This window comes from Brachyhypopomus gauderio, chromosome 11, assembly GCF_052324685.1.
Source record: "Brachyhypopomus gauderio isolate BG-103 chromosome 11, BGAUD_0.2, whole genome shotgun sequence".
Lineage (NCBI taxonomy): Eukaryota > Metazoa > Chordata > Actinopteri > Gymnotiformes > Hypopomidae > Brachyhypopomus > Brachyhypopomus gauderio.
In genome coordinates, this window is record NC_135221.1 from 9,569,307 (window position 1) to 9,592,061 (window position 22,755).

Sequence of the window (22,755 nt, forward strand, 5' to 3'; positions counted from 1 at the left end):
TGACATCACACATATGTGTGCGCGCGTGTGTGTATATAGTATATAGTATAGTGTGTATGTATTAATGTGTATTATGTATATATATATATATATATATATATATATATATATATATATATATATATATATATATATATATATATATATATGTGTGTGTGTGTGTGTGTGTGTGTGTGTGTGTGTGTGTGTGAGCTTTAGTTTGTTTTACATTTCTCCCATGTGAGGTATACAAGCTTTAATGTAGTCAAAATGATGAAGTATGCTGAATGATGAAGTATGCTATTACAGGCTACTACACAGTTGTTAACGGTTTAATATCTTAATACTACAGATTTTGTGTAAAGTGTAAAAATAGACGTCTCTAGACCGTGTAATAGTTTATATCATAACACATTATGAAACGTGACGTTTCCCTCTAAAAGCGAGCTCCATTAGACTATAAAAATTCATCAAATAATTCCTCAACCTGATAACGGTACCGTGTCCTGACAATAAGAGCTAGGGTAAGATCTCAGCACAGAGAGGGGGGTTCAGACAGGCCCGACAGCCCATCGCACAAATGTCTGTTTTGCTTGACGTGCTGCGAGAACCACCGTAATTATTAGATAAAAGTCAGATAATCGAGAGTGCGGTGTGGCGCGCGCACATCACGCTGCACACACACCCTCGCACACCGACCACGCCCACTACCGTTACCCGGAAGTATGCAGAACTCCCAAAGATGGCGGAGCAAGGTCCAATGGCGATAGCTATGCGGCTAAGAAATCAACTACAGAACGTTTATAAGCTCGACCCCCTGAGAAACGAGGTAAGCAAAGTAAGTTTTCCGACACACGGCGCAGCCGCTCGTGCCAGGGCTTGTAACCGGGCGCTCGTGGTACCGTACAAACGCGAGTCCCCGCCGCGCGTGCAGCGCGCGCGCGCTCGCCCGGGCGGCGGAGAATGGAGTGAGCGCGCGGCGCCTTTGCGCAGGCGTGAGTGTGGCAGAATCAAGTGTGTTGTTCACCGTCACAAGGGCTTTTTGTTGTTGTTGTTGTTGTTGTTTTCCGTGGAGTCCCTGGCCTTTTTTTTTACCCCTACGTGATAAAATTTGTAAATTGCGTTTGGAAAATGTTGGATTGGTTGTTTCCCCTCCAGCTGTGAAATGTTGTGAGCGAGTGTGCATCCTCGCCGTGTGCGTGCCCTAGATAGCTTTGCTAGCCGCCTAGCATGACAAGTGAGCAACTGCATGTATTGATGGCAAAGACACCGCTTGCCCTTGATTTAAAACCACACTCGGACCAAGTGAGCATAGATTTAGCCAGAATTGCTCCCGGAGCTCATCTAACCCAAACATGTGCAGTCCTACACCTCTTACACCCCCCCCCCCCCGGCTGATGCTGTGACCCGGGAGGTTGAGATCTCCTGCAGTCAGCTGTTTCCCCGTTCGCTCCTCCACGAGTCTGTGCGATATTAACCCCACAACATAAAACACCGCAGCTACTGTAAATAAAGCATAAAGTTTTTTTTAAACCCAAACTGGGAGAGTGCTTTACACCGCATTACTGTAGGGGCTGTCTGGGGTTTGATGGAGCCCCCACTAAATTCACCGCTGTTCAAAAACGTGTACATAATATATATACATGTATGTGTGTATAAATACTACAAATATATGTATATATTTATGGTATATGTATTTATATATGTTTATATTTCCGATCGGAGCTGCTTGGATATATGTCATGCGTGGTCCTCGGAGCGCGAGGCGTTCGCGCGTGGAAAAGTTTGCACGCGCAGGTCCGTCGCAGCGACGCAGACGTGCAGCGTTCACAGGCGACGGGCCGGACATTTAACTCACGTCAGTGAATATATCTCGAGATTACAGGTTCTTGTCTTGTCTGATTTTGACAGGAGGAGGTCAAGATAAAAATTAAGGATCTGAACGAACACATCGTGTGTTACTTATGCGCGGGATACTTCATTGATGCAACAACCATTACTGAGTGTCTTCACACCTGTAAGTTTGATGCTCTTCCTTGAAATACACTCATCCGCCACTTTATTAGGAACACCTTGTACCTGTACGTCCTCGCTTGCAATAATGTAAATGTACAATTGCAGATATTGTCCATCAGTTTGCATGCAGAATACGCCAGCCAATACCCCCTCTATTCCTTATGTATCTGGTCAGCTTCTGACCACAGGATCACCACTAACCAGATATTTGGTCAGCAGCCCATTCTCAGTACTGCATTAAGACGTGATATGGTAGTGGATGTAAGGTGTGTTCATTGGGTCGGGTTCAAGCTGTGTTCCTGTTTTTGGGGTTTTTTCTTTTGACACGTGGTGCTGCTGGATTATAAAATGTGCTGTGGACACAAATTGACCGTGGATTAAGTGAGGTGGGATGGGGCGGCACATAGATGTTTCAGGTGTAGATCACACGGATGTTTCAGGTGTAGATCACACGGATGTTTCAGGTGTAGATCACACGGATGTTTCAGGTGTAGATCACACGGATGTTTCAGGTGTAGATCACACGGGTGTTTCGGGTGAAGATCACACGGGTGTTTCAGGTGTAGATCACACGGATGTTTCAGGTGTAGATCACACGGGTGTTTCGGGTGTAGATCACACGGGTGTTTCGGGTGTAGATCACACGGGTGTTTCGGGTGTAGATCACACGGGTGTTTCAGGTGTAGATCACACGGATGTTTCAAGTGTAGATCACACGGGTGTTTCAGGTGTAGATCACACGGATGTTTCAGGTGTAGATCACACGGATGTTTCAAGTGTAGATCACACGGGTGTTTCAGGTGTAGATCACACGGGTGTTTCGGGTGTAGATCACACGGGTGTTTCGGGTGTAGATCACACGGGTGTTTCAGGTGTAGATCACACGGATGTTTCAGGTGTAGATCACACGGGTGTTTCGGGTGTAGATCACACGGGTGTTTCGGGTGTAGATCACACGGGTGTTTCAGGTGTAGATCACACGGATGTTTCAAGTGTAGATCACACGGGTGTTTCAGGTGTAGATCACACGGATGTTTCAGGTGTAGATCACACGGATGTTTCAGGTGTAGATCACACGGATGTTTCAAGTGTAGATCACACGGGTGTTTCAGGTGTAGATCACACGGGTGTTTCGGGTGTAGATCACACGGGTGTTTCGGGTGTAGATCACACGGGTGTTTCAGGTGTAGATCACACGGATGTTTCAGGTGTAGATCACACGGGTGTTTCGGGTGTAGATCACACGGGTGTTTCGGGTGTAGATCACACGGGTGTTTCGGGTGTAGATCACACGGGTGTAGATCACACGGGTGTATCGGGTGTAGATCACACGGGTGTATCGGGTGTAGATCACACGGGTGTTTCAGGTGTAGATCACATGGGTGTTTCAGGTGTAGATCACACGGGTGTATCAGGTGTAGATCACACGGGTGTATCGGGTGTAGATCACACGGGTGTTTCGGGTGTAGATCACACGGGTGTTTCGGGTGTAGATCACACGGGTGTTTCGGGTGTAGATCACACGGGTGTAGATCACACGGGTGTAGATCACACGGGTGTATCGGGTGTAGATCACACGGGTGTATCGGGTGTAGATCACACGGGTGTTTCAGGTGTAGATCACATGGGTGTTTCAGGTGTAGATCACACGGGTGTATCAGGTGTAGATCACACGGGTGTATCGGGTGTAGATCACACGGGTGTTTCAGGTGTAGATCACACGGGTGTTTCAGGTGTAGATCACACGGGTGTTTCAGGTGTAGATCACATGGGTGTTTCAGGTGTAGATCACACGGGTGTTTCAGGTGTAGATCACACGGGTGTTTCGGGTGTAGATCACACGGGTGTTTCAGGTGTAGATCACATGGGTGCACTTCAAAAGATGCTCAGCTGTCACTCAAGCCCTTCACACCCCTTCACATGATTCTACATAAATTAATACGTATTTTGTTTTTTGTTTCTTTTTCTAGTCTGCAAAAGTTGCATTGTGAAATACCTCCAGACCAGCAAATATTGTCCAATGTGCAACATCAAAATTCATGAAACACAGCCCTTGCTTAATCTTAAGCTGGACAGAGTAATGCAAGACATTGTTTACAAATTGGTCCCTGGACTACAAGAAAGTGAGTGTCCTTATCCTATTGCATTGGACCGTTTGAAGGAGGACGGTGTTATTTGCAGGATAATGAATGTTTGTTTCTTCTTGTGTTTCAGGTGAAGACAAGAGAATCAGGGAGTTTTATCAGTCGAGAGGCCTCGAGCGTGTCATACAGCCGGGGGACGGTAAACACATTCATGCTCAGCTTCAGTGTGAAGGAACAGGAAACTTTTACCGTACACTAGAATGGCGCTTTGATGCTCAATTCGCTTTTGCTCTTTGTGTTCCTCGTAGAGTCGTTGCCAGAGAACACAGGATTACCGTACACCAGCTTCGATCACTCTAAAGCCCATTTCTACAGATATGATGAGCAAGTGTCGCTCTGTTTGGAGAGACAAAGGTAAGGTCAAAGTTTGGCATCTCTCCTGCAAGAGGGCACTGCGAGAGTGGCTCGGCCTAAAGAAAGTGAGAGAGGATGGTCTTAAAATCCAGTGGTTCGTTAGAGTTGTTCAGCTGGGTGATTTTTGTCCTGCTGCATGGATGAGGAGCTGACTAACAAAATAAAACCGTCCACAGCTGCAGACGTCTGGCTGTAGCGTCTGGCTCCTCGTAAATGGCAGAGCGACCTCTGCTGGGCCGCAGTAGACGTGCTGTTGTTCCCCTTCACACCCTCCAGCGGGGCGGTCCGACCTGGTGGGGGGAACCAGTTAGCTGTGGTCCTGAGGTCAGAGGTTAACTAGCAGGGCGAGGGTGTAGACTGTCTGGTTCATTTGGCAACATGCATGGTTAATTACCTTTAAAATTAGACAGTAAATGCAGGTGGAACATGTTCCAAATATATAAGTATGTATTGTTCACATACGTGGAATCTCAACACGTAAACATAAGAGAAAAGCAGTTAATAGACTTGGAAGATATTGTCCCCTCTGAGTATACGGGTACCTGGGTAACTTGAGCCAGAATGTAAATTTAAACAAACTGTTACAATGCTGAAAATTGTAGTGATGAGCGATATTATTGTGCTGCAAATTTCCCCATATACAGTATGTTGTTATATATGTTGAATGCCCCAAGTAATCAGGCATCTCATTGAGAGAATGATGGAGAAGTAAAAGATAACAAATCTTGATTCTGGGGTAAAAAACTAGTTCATTTGTAGTTCCTGAGCAGATGTCGATCATACATTTTTGAACAGTTCAAACACAAAGATTTTGCTGTAGTTATCGACTGTTGGACTTTTCAGCTGTTCCTATTAATGATCTTTTTTGCAAACACTCATGACTTCAGTCATTTCATTTCAGTGAGCAATGGCCAGAGATTGTGTTCTGATTTCACGTTTATTTTACTTAATACCATTAACTTCTGAACACGTTGGTTGTGTTTGTTTGGCTAGAGTCCAAATCTTGCCCAACTGGAGCGTTGTTACGCTCTCCCAGAGCAGATCACGTGTGGCTGTGTTTCTGAGCTTCATTTGCATGTACCCCAGCACACGTACGTCATCTGTCTTTTCATATGGTGTTTTTAAATAGTTACAGTTGTAGTTAGTGATATTGGGTTTGTGTCCTATAATTTACTGTGGTCTTTTCTGTTGTATAATTTTATAACTACCTATTAAAAATGTCACAATGTCAATGGTGTGTGACAGAAAGCAGCAGTGATATTTTGCTGTGTAAGAGAATGTTTCAACCTAATTCTGTAATTGATGGTAGGTTGAATTATTATATAATCAATTGTCAAATTAGTTTCTCTGTTGTGTAAATGTTTGCAAGACAATGATATACAACTTAAGAAATAAAGCCACTGTTGTTATATTATTGCCATAAATTTGTCAGGATGAATCTGCTGTAGCACACACCCTCACGTGACTCTTCAGAGCTTTTTCTGTTATTGAGGACGAATAAGCAACAAAGTAAAATGAGATTATGGAATCCAACAAAAATTTATATTTGGAATGCCACATTAATCATACAGTAACCGCTTTATTAGTTTCCACAGTTGAGCATGTCCTCATGTTGCTTCATCGGTTAGGCAGGGTTTGATTTATATTTGCCTTTTGCTAATTGGCTAAATATAGAAAATCCGTGAAAGGTCGGTTCATGGCTGGACGTCTTGGCTTCCTCACTCCTGAAACACCAGCGTGTCCTCTCCTGTCCAGGGTCTCTGTCATTATTGCTCATGATGCCTGCTTGGATTCCCTGGCTGGCTGATAGTATTGCAGACCAGATTTTCCACACTAGGGTTTTCGTGTCCGCCCGTGTACACTGGAGTCTGTGTGTGTCTGACCTGTCATCTCTGTCTTAAACCCCAGCGAGCTCTTCATACACCACTGCCCCCTCCATCCCTGTTACGTTCTGCCCGTAGCAGCTGTTGTTCTGGTGGATAATTGTCCGTCTGTGTTGTGTCTCACAGCAGTGGGGTCTCCACGCTGATTTGTTTATATTTTTTTAAAGATATCATTTTGAATTTAGACAAAAATGCTGTACAAATGAAGTTAACTCATATTAATTAATTAATTAATTAATTTTTTTATATTTTCTTTTGCAGCTCATCGTTGTCTGGAAAAGACAAAAATAAATTAACTTTACAGGTAAGACATTGAACAGAGTGTAATGAGTCTAATTGTTTTATATATTGGGAGTATGTCAGGAGTGAGAGGAGTGGGGAGTATGTTGAGAGTGAGAGTGGGGAGTATGTCAGGAGTGAGAGTGGGGACCAGTGTCTCACCCAGAGCATAAACTTGGAGCATCGTCCAGCATCTCACGCTGCTCCAATACATGTGACCACAACCCATAATGAAACTGCTCTATACATTTTTACAAGCTTGGACACCATGAAAATAATTGAAAATGGTCCCTAATTAAAACCCTTAATGGGGAACACAAGTACTGTGAGGTTATCACTACCACAAAGCACTCACTGTGCAATAAGACACATGCATCAAACATGTGATGTAGTTTTCCCATCTATCTTCACAACACAGATGGCTCAACAATATTATCAACGACAGAATGCTTGGAGGGAGGAGTGGGACTCTCCACTCCGCCCACATACTCTGTGTCTACACTCCGCCCACATACTCTGTGTCTACACTCCACCCACATACTCTGTGTCTACACTCCGCCCACATACTCTGTGTCTACACTCCGCCCACATACTCTGTGTCTACACTCCGCCCACATACTCTGTGTCTCCACTCCGCCCACATACTCTGTGTCTACACTCCGCCCACATACTCTGTGTCTACACTCCACCCACATACTCTGTGTCTCCACTCCGCCCACATACTCTGTGTCTACACTCCGCCCACATACTCTGTGTCTCCACTCCGCCCACATACTCTGTCTCCACTCCGCCCACATACTCTGTGTCTCCACTCCGCCCACATACTCTGTGTCTCCACTCCGCCCACATACTCTGTGTCTCCACTCCGCCCACATACTCTGTTTCTACACTCCGCCCACATACTCTGTCTCCACTCCGCCCACATACTCTGTGTCTCCACTCCGCCCACATACTCTGTCTCCACTCCGCCCACATACTCTGTGTCTCCACTCCGCCCACATACTCTGTGTCTCCACTCCGCCCACATACTCTGTGTCTACACTCCGCCCACATACTCTGTGTCTACACTCCGCCCACATACTCTGTGTCTACACTCCGCCCACATACTCTGTGTCTCCACTCCGCCCACATACTCTGTGTCTACACTCCGCCCACATACTCTGTGTCTACACTCCGCCCACATACTCTGTGTCTACACTCCGCCCACATACTCTGTGTCTACACTCCGCCCACATACTCTGTGTCTCCACTCCGCCCACATACTCTGTGTCTCCACTCCGCCCACATACTCTGTGTCTACACTCCGCCCACATACTCTGTGTCTCCACTCCGCCCACATACTCTGTGTCTACACTCCGCCCACATACTCTGTGTCTACACTCCGCCCACATACTCTGTGTCTACACTCCGCCCACATACTCTGTGTCTACACTCCGCCCACATACTCTGTGTCTCCACTCCGCCCACATACTCTGTGTCTACACTCCGCCCACATACTCTGTGTCTACACTCCGCCCACATACTCTGTGTCTACACTCCGCCCACATACTCTGTGTCTACACTCCGCCCACATACTCTGTGTCTACACTCCGCCCACATACTCTGTGTCTCCACTCCGCCCACATACTCTGTTTTCCTGAAATGTGTACTTCAAACATTGGTGATATGGCAGCATGATACACATGTGTAATGGAAGTAGCCCTTGAAGCAGGCACCCTCTTTTTCTCTCGTGGTAACAATATTAAAGTGTTCTCCCTGATCTCTGCAGCAGAAGTTTGTGCGCTGTTCTGTGAGAGCTGAGGTCCGGCACCTGAGGAAAGTACTCTGTCATCGACTCAACGTGGAGAGGCACCAGGTGCGTCCTTTAATTCTTACCCCTGCTTGAATGATTGTTATTCTGTGTCCTGGAGTAAAACATGAGACATTGCTTTAGTAGAACTTAATAATATCAATTAATTAACCAAATATACAGCTAACTGATACAGACAGGTGACTGTATATTGTTTTCAGAACAGTATGTCTTGGATGTAAATAATTTTTTTATTTAATATTTAAAATATTTAATATTTTCAACATGTTCCTTTTTTGGTCCATGGCATATCATCTGTTCCTCCAGACACTTGTTTCAGAGACTAACCCCCTTTATTAGTCCATTCCACCTCCCAATGATAATCCTCATTACTGATGGGTAATATATCACATTTTATGTACAGATTAAGCACTTGAAAATAAATAAATTTGGAAAAGTATATATCACACGGCCTCATCATTGTTGTGAGTGAACATTAATGTTACTCCATTTCATATTGGCTTTATTACATCCCCCTTACCTATGGCTTTATACACCGATCAGCCATAACACTAAAACCAAAGACAGAAGTGAAATCCATTGAAGAACATTGATCTTGTTACAATGGTACATGTCAAGGGAGGCGATTTCTTAGCAGCAAGTCAATAGTTCTTGAAGTTAACATGTCAAAATCAGGAAAAATGGGCAACACAAGGATCTGAGCGACTTTGACAAAAAAAAAAAAAAAACATTGGGTTGACTGGAAAGTGCATCTCCAGAACAGCAGGTCCAGTGGGGTGAGTAGCACCTACCAAAGGTGTCTATGGAAGGATAATGCAAAGCAACAATGGGTCGTGGGCTCCCAAGGCTCACTGATGTGCACGGGGAACAAAAGCGATCCCGAATGGTCCAGTCAGACAGAAGAACTACCGTAGCACAAATGGAAATTCGTAGAGATGTGTTAAAACACGCAGGTCATCACAGCTTGCAGCGTGTAGGACTGTAGAGTCACAGAGGAATGAAAGTGCCAATGCTGACCTCTGACCTCTGCCAAAAGCACCTACACTGGCCCCTGGAGCAATGGAAGAAGGTCGACTGGTCTGGCGAATCACGTCGTCTTGCATCGTGTGGACAGTCGGGTCCTTGCGTTTTGCTTAATTGGGGAAGAGATGGAACCAGAGTGCGAGGAGGAAAGCGGTGGGAAGCAGTGGTCAATGTTCTGCTAGGAAACCTCGGGTGCTGGCAATCAAGTGGATGTTACTTATCATCTACCTAAACCTTGCTGCAGACCACATAGACCACTTCACGGCAGTGGTGTTCCCTAAAGGCAGTGGCCACTTCCAGCAGGATAATGAACCCTGCCACACACTGCAAAATCTTTTCAGGAATGGTTTGAGGAACGTGACGACAAAAAAAGTGTCTAAGGTGTTGACTTGGCCTCCAAATTCCCCAGATCTCAAGAGCATCTGTGGGATGTGCTGGAAAAATAAATCTGATCCTTGGAGGCACCACCTTGCAACTTTCAGGACTCTAAAGGACCTGCTGCTAACGTCTTGGTGCCAGATACAACCTTCAGAGGTCTTGTGGAGTTCATGCCTTAACAGGTCAGAGCTTTTTTGGCAGTACCTACACAATATAAGCCAGCTGGTTTTAATGTTATGGCTGACCGGTGTATATAAGTTACCATGGAGTTCCTTATAACTCTTTGCCTATACATTGTCAATACAGGAAGAGTTTATCATATATAGAAACAACAGACAGAAAGAACAGGAGCATATACAGCTACTATGATGATGACTCTCAGACATAACCCAACAAAGCAGGACAGATGTCCCTGAATGCATGTAATAGAGCATAGCACATCATTTAGCTTTGGATGCTGAAGACATGTCTCCATCACTTTCTAAAATGGCAAACTTTGTCCCCAAACACTTTTGGAAAGTACTCCGACAATATTTTATATATTATAACATCTTTTCTTGCTTAAATTTTGTCACAGGATGCTAAGATAATAAACGCAGCACAAGTGACATTTCGTAAAAGAAGCCGATTAATAAAATAAAAAAATCAAAATAGTTAACGGTTGTACTAAAAATATATTTTATGCCATAGCACTATAATTCTTGTTCAGTGGGCTTAACAAATGCGGCCATGAAACCTTTCGTGACTCATGATTTCTTACGCGAACGCGATTTTGAGGGCCAGCTGATTTGAAAGCAACACTTGGTCCGCATTTCTTACCCTAGCACTTGTCAAAGCAGTTATACCCATGCAATAGACGAATGTGATCAATTATATATCTAAAAGTTTAAAAAATTAGCTTTTTTTGAGCTTCAGTGTGCCACAGATTTTCTTGATTTTTTTGTTCAAATTTAGGCAAATATGTCAATTCCCTATTTTATATTTTTTTGGGAATATCTTTGGACTTTGTATTGGAAACTTGTATGACATAACACTTTTTGAATAAACTGAATTGTTTTGAGGAAAAAACATCACATTCAAAATTCTGAAATGCAGTGCAAATGTTAATCCATATCACCCAAGCTTCCTCCCAATATGTCATAACGGCCCAGTTTATTTATATTTTTGATACATTCAAATGCATTGTTAAAGATGCACCATGGACCATAAAATGGCATAATGTAATAATAAATTTTGCAGGATTCCAAATCAAAGCCTAAATTATTAAATATGTTACTGGGGTGATGGGTATGGTTTAAAAAATCCAAAATACTGAACATGTAGCAGAATCCTTTTTTTCTCTCTTTTCAGATAAAGCATTCATATATTTTACCTGCCTTACCTTCATCCTTCCCCACTTTCTCCATCCTTGTGTGTGTGTGTGTGTGTGTGTGTGTGTGTGTGTGTGTGTGTGTGTGTGTGTGTGTGTGTGTGTGTGTGTTCTTCCATGCGCTAGGTCCAGATGTTGTTTAATAATGAATCTCTACCAGATCACATGACAATGAAGCGACTCTGGCTGTCCCATTGGTTTGGAAAGGTAACTCATCATCTTATATAATAGCTTTTTTTAAAAATCAGAGCTGTTTCTTTCAATGCTTTTTGTGTTGTGAACATCTTACAGTGAATATGGATGTACTCTTTTAAAACAAAGTAGTAGTAAGGGCCAGCTGTCTGCTGAGGGTTTGTGTGATATAGGGAAGGATCGACTTAAAACAACATCAACAAAATTCTTGTCTCATGCATTGATCTGGTTTGTGGATTGTTATTGTCTAAGAATGAATCAGTCATAACATAGATCATATATCTATCTATATATATTTATATTATGATGAGAACCGATGCACTTCTGCTCACATCTCGTTGTAATGTTAGTAAAGTGCTTTTACGCTGTGGAGTCAGAACCTTCTTCTGCCCTTATGTTAACTTTCTGATCACTTCTTCCTTTATTGTTGTTTTAGGCCCAACCGCTGGTCCTCCACTATGCCATCAAGGACAAGAGAACAAGATAGGATTGTATGATAGTTTCAACCGGTGTAAATATTTTGTATTTCACATATTCTATTTTAATAGTTTTTTCTGTGCATATATACTTATTTTTTGTTTTGTATTTTTGAAAAGAAAAATAAATTTAAGTGTAAAAAATCTATTGCTGTTCAGAAACAATTTTTGCAAGTCACCTAAAAACGGTGATCCTCCCATTTGTCGATATTGGTTCAACAGGCTCGCGTGTACAATTTCAGCGGTGGGAAATGGATTAGTTGGAAGTGCAATTCTAAAAACGAACACGCTGGGGCAGTATTGCTATTCCAACGGGTTTCAGCAATACGTCGCCTATTGAAACGGTTGTTTAAACGGAGTTCAACTTACAGTGCGACGTGCTGGCCGTCCTACATTTGTAATGATCAAGGCTCATGTGCAAACCATGCAGAATGTTTTTAGGCATTTAAATAATGAGCACAAATTGCGCTGCACGTTGGATATTGTAGTCTATTTATAACTTGAGACACTGGCCCAGAAATGAAAAAGTTAAGAAAATGGAACACTGGTTATCTGAGACAGATGGCGTGGGCAGACAGTTTTCGGGTTTCGACTAAACTCATGTGAAACTCATGTGAGTTTTCTGTTTTCTTTGTTGTTACATTTGACAGAGCATCATAATGCAAATATTACTGATTCTTGATGGAAACGCTCAATGTAAGGAATTTCAGTTTAGTATATCACAAACTTTGTTTTGATTGTTTTAAGCAATCGGCTCTATACTAGCAGATAGTCGTATCACAAACACGTATAACAATAGGTACATTTCAATAGGTACGTACTGACGGTGAATGTAGCCTAACTGAGCAACCACTGAAATGGTTGCATCATTTATTCATGGAAGGTTACATCTCTTCCACAGCAGAGATGCAACATAGCACAGCCTACCAATATTTACCGAATAACGATTTACTTTTATTTACGTTTGTTGGTGTCGTTTGTTTGTTTTTGTTTATCACACTCAATCATGATGGCGATTTAGCTTTGCTTACATTTATTTAAATGTACGAAGTATGAAACACCTCCATGAATGGTCTTCCATGTAGTCCATATTAGACTGACTACAAGTTTACAGTCAGTTCCGATTAACTTTTTGACTAAGATTTATATAAATATAGATGGTCAAACCCGCAAATAAAGGTAATATATTGCTTGTTTTTGGTGACAAATTGCAGTCTAATATTAGTGTATATTGCAATTTCTATTAATGTTTGAGTTCAGAATTATTTTAAACTTAAGTGAGCCATAACATCAGTAAATGTTGCATTGCACTTACATGTTTGCTGATAACGGGCGCTGTTAAAATCGCTTAATAGTAAAAAATGCTCGATCATCCACTAAACCAACACAAGACTGTGATGTTTTTGTTACTTCTATCGTAGTTAATGCTTTACGGTGTTTGTTCTAGCTTAATAGGACATATAGGCTGTAATCTACATTAGAACTGTAAATGAATCATGCAAATAATAAGCTCTATTCATCTCCAAAACAGGACTGAAAATTGACACAAATAACATGCCAAATTGTTATTAAATTGTATTAATAAATGCTACAAAACACGTCTTGCGTTCAAACAAGGCCCATCAACACAAGCGAGGGTAGATGTGTTTTCTTAATAACTTTCTTGAAGCGTGAATGTCGATATAGGCCTATTACCCGTCTGGCAGTATCTGTACTCAGAACCTCTAAAACCGTTCAGTTATGCTGCAAAAATATTTTGAATTCTTTTGTTGGGAGAACAAATTCTTGCAAATCACACGCCAGTCGCCGCAAAAGGAGATCCGGAGAAGTGCGACTGTGTTGCGGTTAGTGAGAGGTCGTTACTGGCCCGTCCTGGGCCCTTCACACAATGCGCTCATAAAAATCTACTTGACATTTCAACCCTCACTATTCCAAGCGATTAAGTCAATTGTGAGCTTGGACGGTCGGTTTTCTCCCTGACCGAAACGCCTGCCTTGATCTTCTCGCCACTGATACAAATGGACTGAAAGATATTCAGCAGACGGCTATTCGGACAACGCGGATGCGGAGAGAAAGAGGCGACAGTCCTCCCATTTCTTTCGGGTTCCCATTGAGATTTATTCATTAGGAACCCCATGCTAATCAATTGCTATTCATGGGCGTTTTTCAACACACGCATTTAAAGGGGGCACAGATGCCGCGCATTATTTCGACCCGACCGACTGAGACTGTTTAAATGCGGCAAAGGCGGGTTAACCTAATCAATCATGTTGACTAGTTTGGGTTAGAGAAAATTCATAAACCATATGTCGCAAAGGAGAAAGCAAGCTTTTTGTTGCCAGCCTGGAGCGCTAAAGTCATTGTGACATTTTTTACGAGGTCTTGGGGGGGGGGGTGGTCTTCAATTGCCCCTAATTGAGCTCGAGCCACTTAACACGTACAAAGACTAACCACGAGATGAGAACACGATTTGTTAAGATAGCACAGACCATAGACTTTCTGTTTAGTTATAGTAGCATAAAAGACCTGTGTGGTGCGGATGTAAATGCTAATACGAATCCGCACATTTTTCAGTTGTACATTTCGACAGATAGGAGAGAAAGGGAAAAATAAATACAAAATAAAAAAATGTTATTACCATTATTACTAGTACTAATAATAATGATTTTAAAATAAATTACAAGTCAGTAAATATATTTCCGCCAATATATTCGCATTGCAATCAAGATGCAGAAATTGATTTACAGGCTCAGATTAGAACTTCACAGCAAGAAACAATGTGAAATATCATATACCCTTTATTTACATAAATGGTGATTAAATAGAATGTTACAATAACTTTATCGTAAAATGCATCGTAAGGTGATTTATACACATAATCTTGCCCCCAGTTAGTTCACTAATTTGGCCATGAAAATCGATTCAAAATTCATAATTGAGTTTTCATATATCAATAATAATAATACGGGAGAAAATGTTTCAGCAATTGTATTTTATCCTCAACAGGACTATTTGTTTTAGTGAATGCTTGTCAAATTGCAAGCCTATTTATATGACAATTTTTCTTACACTGTATAAATATAAATAGGTCTATATATTTGAGAAATTAGTTGAAAAATCACATTTGGCAGATACGTATCATTAGCAGCTATAACAATGTAAATAGTGTGATGGTGATGATGAACTGTGTAACAAAGCAACTGCACACGTTTCCCCTCATATTATGTGGCGAAATAAAACTTAAAATGTACATACACATGTTGCAGTCGTGATCCTGTACCACAATCACTAATCAATTCTCACATCCTACAGAATGAAACGTACTCCTTGAAGCTCGACGTCAGTCTGAAATATGGACATCTTGCAGGCTCTACAATCCTTGCAATAAATTAAAACATGAGAGAGAAAAAACATCCTTTCAATTCCGCAGAGTCAGCGTCCGTGCAAAAGTGAAAAATGCCCATTTCTGAAAATAAGGGCCTATTTTCAATCGTCCACTTCAATTTCTTCATCCTCTTCAGAGAATTCGTCTGTGGTTTGGCCTCTGGAAGAGGGCGGCGACTGAGGAAAGGCCCTGTGGCCGTGTGAAGATGGAGATATACTGGGCGAGATTGGCCCCGAGCCGCCCTGAGGATCGTCCACGTCTTCCATGGCTACCAGTTTCTGCAAAGCCTGCGGGGGGATTTTCTTGAGGGACTCGACGTCTGCCTTCATCTCTTCCAAGTCTCTCTTGAGTTTGGCTCGTCGGTTCTGGAACCAGGTGATGACCTGCGCGTTGGTCAGACCGAGCTGCTGTGCTATTTGATCTCTGTCAGCTGGTGACAGATACTTCTGGTACAAAAAGCGTTTTTCCAGTTCGTAGATCTGATGGTTAGTGAAAGCGGTGCGGGACTTTCGCCTCTTTTTGGAGGCCTGTCTTTGGCCGAAGGCGTTCAAGTGTTCGCGACCTTCAGAGGGAGAAGGCAACAAAGTTAATATCTCAGATCACATGGGACTAATAGATGGTTGTGGGACTAAAATGCTTATCATGCCAGTATATGGGTGTGCTATATTGAGCTATTTTGTGTGTAGGTCGAAATTGTTCAGTCCAGCTGCAAAACAGCTGTTTTAGATCAAATGAGGAACTTTTCCTAAACAATAGTTATGAACTGCCAAGTATATCAAAACAATTCACAAGTCAATCAGAAATCAAGGAACAGGGTATTCTACGTCTTTGACAAAAAACCACAAAACACCATGCATCTATCTACTACTACGTATTTTACTGACAGTAAGCAGTCTATGCACAGAGACTACTTTGCAAAATTATTTCATGCACAGTCTCCTAAACACATATTACATTTGTCATAATGTTCTTGTTATAATGTTCTTGTGACATTAGAATAAGCACTTGGCAGATTGTCAACATTCATGACAAAATTACACTTGTAAAAATAGATTACTGCCACTTCAGTAGCATTCCAGAAACAATTAAAATGCAACTGTGTGCCAGAATACACATCAGAATACTTGACATCTGACAAATAATGTCAAAGACTGACTATGCTCACACAAAGCCTCCGAGACCTCGCTATATACCTCAAGATCCAGGGAATAGCGTGTTTTCCTCTACTGCATTCAAACGACACGTCAAATCAAAAATAAAACTCAATAGGTCATTAGGGCTATAACAATACCTAAACGAGTCACAAAAAGACTAACAAAAATACTCTCGGTCATTAGTTTGACATTTGAAACACGAAAATATTAATTTTAATATCTATGCCAATGAAATAACGAGAGTGCAATCGAAAATATTTATTTACCTTCTGCTGCTTGTATAACGCTGACTTCAAGACCTTTAAATGTTTTACTCGCTAGCTCCTCCAGAGCGCACAAGGGCGATGAGGGAGTGGTGAGACCGTTCCGAACCGCACTCGACCCGGTCACTTTCTCCAGCGACCGCGGTGGGCAGAGATTAGCCACCGACTTCTTTACGGAGGGTTTGTTTAAAATATCCTCAATGCTGAACGGAGTGAGAGGCTTGTTGGAGTTGGCTGGGGGTGGGAGATGGTCTAAAGGACCCCGTCTCCTCTCCTCGCCGCTGGACTGCAGAACCGAGCCTGTCTTCATGTCTTTACTGGAGGTCATCGCAGTCCTAAGAAACAATTTCAAAAAAAAAGTTTTCTACTTCGACCGAATCGCCTCGACCGTTGCTTTCTGCATACAACACCACGTTTCGGAGCCTTGTCGTTTTCTTTAAACGGAATCTCTGAAGATCTTCAGTCTGAAACGCTCTTCCAAAACCACCATGCTTCGGGCGCAGGCTGCGATCTCATACGCACCCCAAACGTAGTCCCCTTGTTTGAGTCCAACTTTTTCTGGAGAGCCCCATGAAGATCTTTAGGAAGTACAACAGAACTGGCCGGGGGCCGATTCGCTGCACGAAAATAAACCGCCTCGCAGAAACAAGAAAGATCAGGCAACCGCTAACGAGTTATTGTTGATTGGGCGAAGTTCAATTAGAGAAACTCTACACGACTTGCTGACCTGCTGCTCCGTCTTAAAGGGCCAGACCATAATAATTAATTGGAGGCGAGAATAGGAGGAGTTTCCCCTGCGGTGTTACCCAAGTTTAAAGAGAAGGAAGACGGCTGGAGATGTTTATGCATCTGACACCCCACTCCCACTTAGGGCCGACCACGTGCTCCACGCGCACTCTTCTCTGAAAAGGGAGAGTTAGTGCTCATTAAAATAATACTGCTAGTGTTCCTTTGACTCAATTAGTAACGACAGGCTATGCGTTCTTTCAATGGGTTCTGCAAATCAGAGTGATCTCATTATTGTTGTGGCTAATTATTCAAATATCAGGGACTGTTACGAGGATGTAAGCCTAACGTTCAAACAGCCTCTACGTGATTGGTGAACCCTTATTCCGCAACAAGGTTCAAAGCGTTCTATTTATATCCATCTACTCTATGGAATAAATAACAATATTGAAAAAAGCCTATTTATACGTTGTTTTATTTGTCCTGTTCACCAGAAAAACGTTGCGTCATAAATTTCTCTAAAAATATGTCAGTGTCGAGAACAATAACAAAGACAAAGTATTTTTAAATTAACCGAAACATATTTGTGCATTACAAAACCATGTCTAATCAAATCTTAATAACAAATAAGCTAAAACTATTATTTAAATATATATTATTAATGGGTTAACGTGTCGTAACGAGAAGTGTAGCAAAAAATTTAAAACACGCTATTTCTTGTGTGCAATCAGTTATTTTCGTTTTTATCTCATTTTTTATTTCAGGACCACTATGGTGATTTTGGGCATGACTATGTATAATCACTTCAGGTACGTTTTAAGTTATATTACAGACGACCGGCAAATTTGTCATTAACACGGCGATAAATATGACGCCGGGACAATGCATTACTCCTTTAACCCACAGAAGGCTCGGACAGGTAAAAGCGGACCGACGTTCAGTCATCACGGTGGACCGCGCAGTTTTTGTGTATTTGTTACGCTGCACAGTGAAATTCATATTATGTCTGGAGGCTTCTGCTGCGTCGCGCGCACAGAGGAACCGTGTGGAAAAGCTCGCGGTTAACGACAGGTACGTCTCAGTTGTGCTTGTATAAAGTGGCGCTGGGCTGCAAAGACAAAGCACTGTATTTGTCTTCTATTAATATCTCAGCTTGTAGATTTGCATGCGCGCTATTTTCGTCGTCAGTAACTATTTTTAATGGAGGAATAGAGTGTAAATGTATTGTTATCTACCAAAATTCCAGATTAGTAAATATAATATGCTATATTCAACTATACAAGGATATTTTGGATTAGTAATTGGGATATCTTATACTAGCTATGTCATAATACCTTAAATAGTTTTATGTCCAACGTTAAAACTTATACTTTATTCATAGACAAATTACACGTCTAATCAATGATTTAATACATCATTTTTATGTGTTTATGTATGTCAAAGGACAAAAAATATTTTGTATGATGGTTATTTGTAGAACATTAAAAGCTGGCAATTGCAGGTAATATTGACTCATTAACATAAATAAGAGGCCTCGCGTAGAAACAATGGCCCAATTTTAATTCTAATGCATCCCGACGCATTGTTGGTAATATATATTATTACATATATTATGTTCGAGAATTTGTCGTAAACTACAAGCTTGTTTGTTTATATTTTTATTTAAAGGAGAAGAAAAGATGTGGGGTAAAGGGGTAGTCCCCATATGATAAGATTCGTCGGGATTTTAATCGATTAGAGTGATAGATGTTTCTCTTACACGAGTCGCTGGTGATGAATGAAAGGTTTGCCGAAACACGGCATTGTCTCTGCCAGAAGCACCATATGGTGACATTCGTATAGGGACCAAAACAAGCCAAAAGCTCACAACTAGCAAAACAGCACGACATTCTATTAGAGTGGATTCAGACCTGTCCACGTGGGTGACACTGAGCCGATATGAATAGAATGTTTTATGGCAAATGAGTAACAATGCAACACACACACACACACACACACACACACACACACACACACACACACACACACACACACACACACACACACACACACACACACACACACACACGTGGGATGCTAATAGCTGAAGTTTGAAACTCCCTCGACGTTTAACATTGGGATTCGCGAAAGGTTTACTATGTATTGCTTGTAACTGTGACCTGTGCGGAAGTTCATTACAGTACGTGATTTTTCGAAAGAATGACGCTTGCTGGTGTCCCTTTATGTTACAATACATAGCTACATGAATATAGTATGCATTGTTTAATAAATAGACTTTTTATTGAAATAATCACCCTTAATTATGATTATTTAAACGTTTTGCCTGAGACATTTCTCTTTACTGCTATTAAATTTGTCTGTATTTCGGCCACGGTTAGATACTAAAGCAACGCCTGTTGAGCGATAGATGGGTATAATATTGCAATGTGAATGGATAGAATTTCTAATATGGCGAATGATGGCATTTATGCGCCAACAATAGCACTTCACAGCACGCCAGCGGGGACGGGCAGCGAAACCGAAGCGCCCCTCAACGCACTCGACGTGGTGTTACATTTCTCTCAAATGCGACAAGCATTATTACTTCTAAACATAAGTCCAATGATATCTCGTTTCCAAACATGTTTGAAAAAATCTTTAACTTCTCTAACGCAGCAGTGCTAATTCGAAAGGTTGTCTTTGGTCTAATTTAAACGTTAATTAGGAACAGAACACCTGACACAATCAATCATCGAGTCTAAAGCGAAGCGGGGTTGTATTTTCGCTGCGGTTCCAGGACTCGTGGCTAGTGTCTCTGCAACGCAGACAGTCCTGGAAAGTGTAAATATTAAAGCCACATCCGGTCCTTTTTTAAAGCTGTTTTTATTCCTCGTGGGGTAAATGGCTTTAATTAAAAAAAAAAAAACAAAAAACATTCTACTTCAGATCACAGCGTATTTCATTTTTTAAGCTATTAATAGTGTGACGTTCTTTACGCACTATCCTCATCACGTTACCATTCACACCTTTGATTTATAAATATGGTTAAATATTGAAACATCAAACGAAGAATGTATTAAAATAGTAAGACGAAATATTCCCAGCTTCACAGACTACAAGCATCTATCCTGTCCAACGTGCTCACGGTAACTTTAGTTGTAAATTCTTGCGAGGCGCACTTACATCAAAAGATGCACCGATAACGAGCCCTCAGAATGCGCCCTCATTTTATGATGGCATTTTTCACGAACTTTCAGTGAACAACAAAGAAGTCACAGGTCCACTCGATATCCACCTTTTCAGACCGAAGCAGGTGCATCAATTCTGATCCACGTTTTAATACTGAATTGCACTGGCGATATTGGCTAAAACACATTACTGCTGTAGTTACACCAATAACTTGTCGAGGTATGTTATGGGCATCTAAGTGAAGCTCTTTCGCCTTGTACTGTGTCCTCGAGGCGGATTTGATTCTGATAGCATTGGCCCTCGCGCCAGTTGCTTTCCTCGGCTGCCTACACAAACAGCTGTAAGTACAGTATACACACGATACGGGGACATGCGTATTAACGTTGGGCCACGAGGTGACATTTAGCTGTTCCATACAGAGTGAGATGTGTCGGGGGTAGTTGTAGCGACTCTATCATAGCAGTCATTTCCACATAGCTTTCACATACCTATATCAACTGACCTAAATCTGGGGCTGTTCCTAATATCATTTTGATGACGACCATACACCGTTTCATAGTGAAAAAAGAGAAAATGTTTCCAAGTGCAGTAGTTGCTAATTAATCTCATGGCTGATTTTATCTGTGAAGATGTGACCTATATTGACTTGCGCACGCGTCTCAGTTTGGTGACGTATTCATAAGAATGAATATTTAACCCGTCGTCTGCATGCCTGTGTGATCAATCACCACACGGTCAAAATTGTGTCTTAAAATCCTGAACTCACTATATGTACGGCAGTGAGGGCACAATCAAACATACCTGGAGGTGATTTGTGATACGCTGGAATATATGCTGAGACAGGATATGCTACTTGGTTTCAATAGAAAAATGATAAACCAGGCTTCTGAGCAATAGGGAACTCGATAATTCCTAATCTTCGAACACCTAAAGATATACAAAGTCAGACCAACCATCCAACCATGACACGTTCACCTTATTTTGAAAAGACAACAGGAGAGATACATAGTTGTGAATTAATTTGGTTTATGAATCAAAATCAAAAGCATAAAATAAGGGGAAAAACGAATAGAAAAGCTTAGATGTCATATCTAAAAATATAAGATTTTAAATTATTCCTTTTCACGTGACAGTTTAGTGATAACCATAATGACGATGGTTATTATTATTATTATTATTATTTAGTAGAATTGATTTAGAAATAAATTGTTTGCATGCAATTAACAATTTCACAAATTCTATGGAATTTTACGTTAGCACAAAATGCTTAAAATGAGTGCATTATAGCTTATATTTTCGCATTAAGGGGTCAAGGACTCGAAAATTTAGCAGTTACACAAGAGAAAAAAAACGAACGCTCAATAGACTGTTTTGTCTTATACGCACTGTTAATGGCGTTTAATGTCATATTGATTATTTTTCCATGGACTTTGACAGACACGAGTCAATTAACCACCAGTGAAATCGGAAATCCATTAATGTGGAGGTGCGTATGGGCCTCTGGGTTAATTGTGTGTAGCGCGTTGGGAGCGCGTGACGCTTATTCATTGTTTAGTGTTGTGAGCTGCTGGCGCACGGGCTTGTGTCCTCATTACTAACAGTAAGTAGCTTCATTATCCACCTTTGTTTAGGGAGAGCGCGATGAGTGGCAAAGTAGTTTCCAAAACCATCTCCCACATTTCACCGAAACAACAATTAAAGTGTTGGCACTGCCCGCTGGTTTACGTCCCGTGTTGCTTTTGGTGGTGTCGTGTTCCGCGGTATTTAGTACCTGTTGATGTTTTCTCTTTCAGTGGATGACAAATGTTTTGGACTCCCGACTGAGCACCCTCCCCGAGACTCCAACTGCGGACAAACGGTCGCGCGGTCCCCCGCCGGATCAGAGGGCCTGGACCCCCACGAGAGCAACGTTGTTGCTCGCCATCGCTCCATGGTTGGTTGGAGATCATAAAAAGAGGCGGGGGGAATCCCCGGGAGTCTTTTCCTCAATTTTCCGAGACACCGCATATGCATATCGGAAGGATACAGTACCACTGATAAAGAACCATTAATATCAAATATATGACCGTGTGAATTCGATATAGACCCCTACTCATGACCGAACGATAATTTATTTGCTGGGCCCACATTTAAGTCAGTACCTTTATTTATACGAC

At 41.8% G+C, this 22,755-nt stretch overlaps 2 protein-coding genes across 4 annotated transcripts; one reads left to right on the forward strand and one right to left on the reverse strand.

The window, feature by feature from the left end:
- Positions 1-647: 647 nt before the first annotated feature.
- Positions 648-12,049, forward strand: pcgf1 (polycomb group ring finger 1). 3 transcript variants are annotated; one of them, XM_077021801.1, is made up of 9 exons: positions 648-817; positions 1,891-1,996; positions 3,966-4,118; positions 4,210-4,278; positions 4,388-4,493; positions 6,638-6,680; positions 8,424-8,510; positions 11,362-11,442; positions 11,864-12,049. In XM_077021801.1, exons 1-9 carry the CDS (start codon positions 722-724, stop codon positions 11,912-11,914), a joined length of 792 nt encoding a protein of 263 aa, XP_076877916.1. In that variant the 5' UTR covers positions 648-721; the 3' UTR covers positions 11,915-12,049. The 3 variants fall into 3 exon arrangements, with proteins under 3 accessions (XP_076877916.1, XP_076877917.1, XP_076877918.1); XM_077021802.1 differs by having other exon boundaries at positions 8,427-8,510; XM_077021803.1 differs by having other exon boundaries at positions 648-808.
- A 2,634-nt stretch (positions 12,050-14,683) lies between these two features.
- Positions 14,684-17,648, reverse strand: lbx2 (ladybird homeobox 2). Its single transcript, XM_077021804.1, has 3 exons — positions 17,228-17,648; positions 16,709-17,040; positions 14,684-15,850 (listed from the first exon to the last, which is right to left on the reverse strand). Exons 1-3 carry the CDS (start codon positions 17,275-17,277, stop codon positions 15,390-15,392), a joined length of 843 nt encoding a protein of 280 aa, XP_076877919.1. The 5' UTR covers positions 17,278-17,648; the 3' UTR covers positions 14,684-15,389.
- Positions 17,649-22,755: the final 5,107 nt, after the last annotated feature.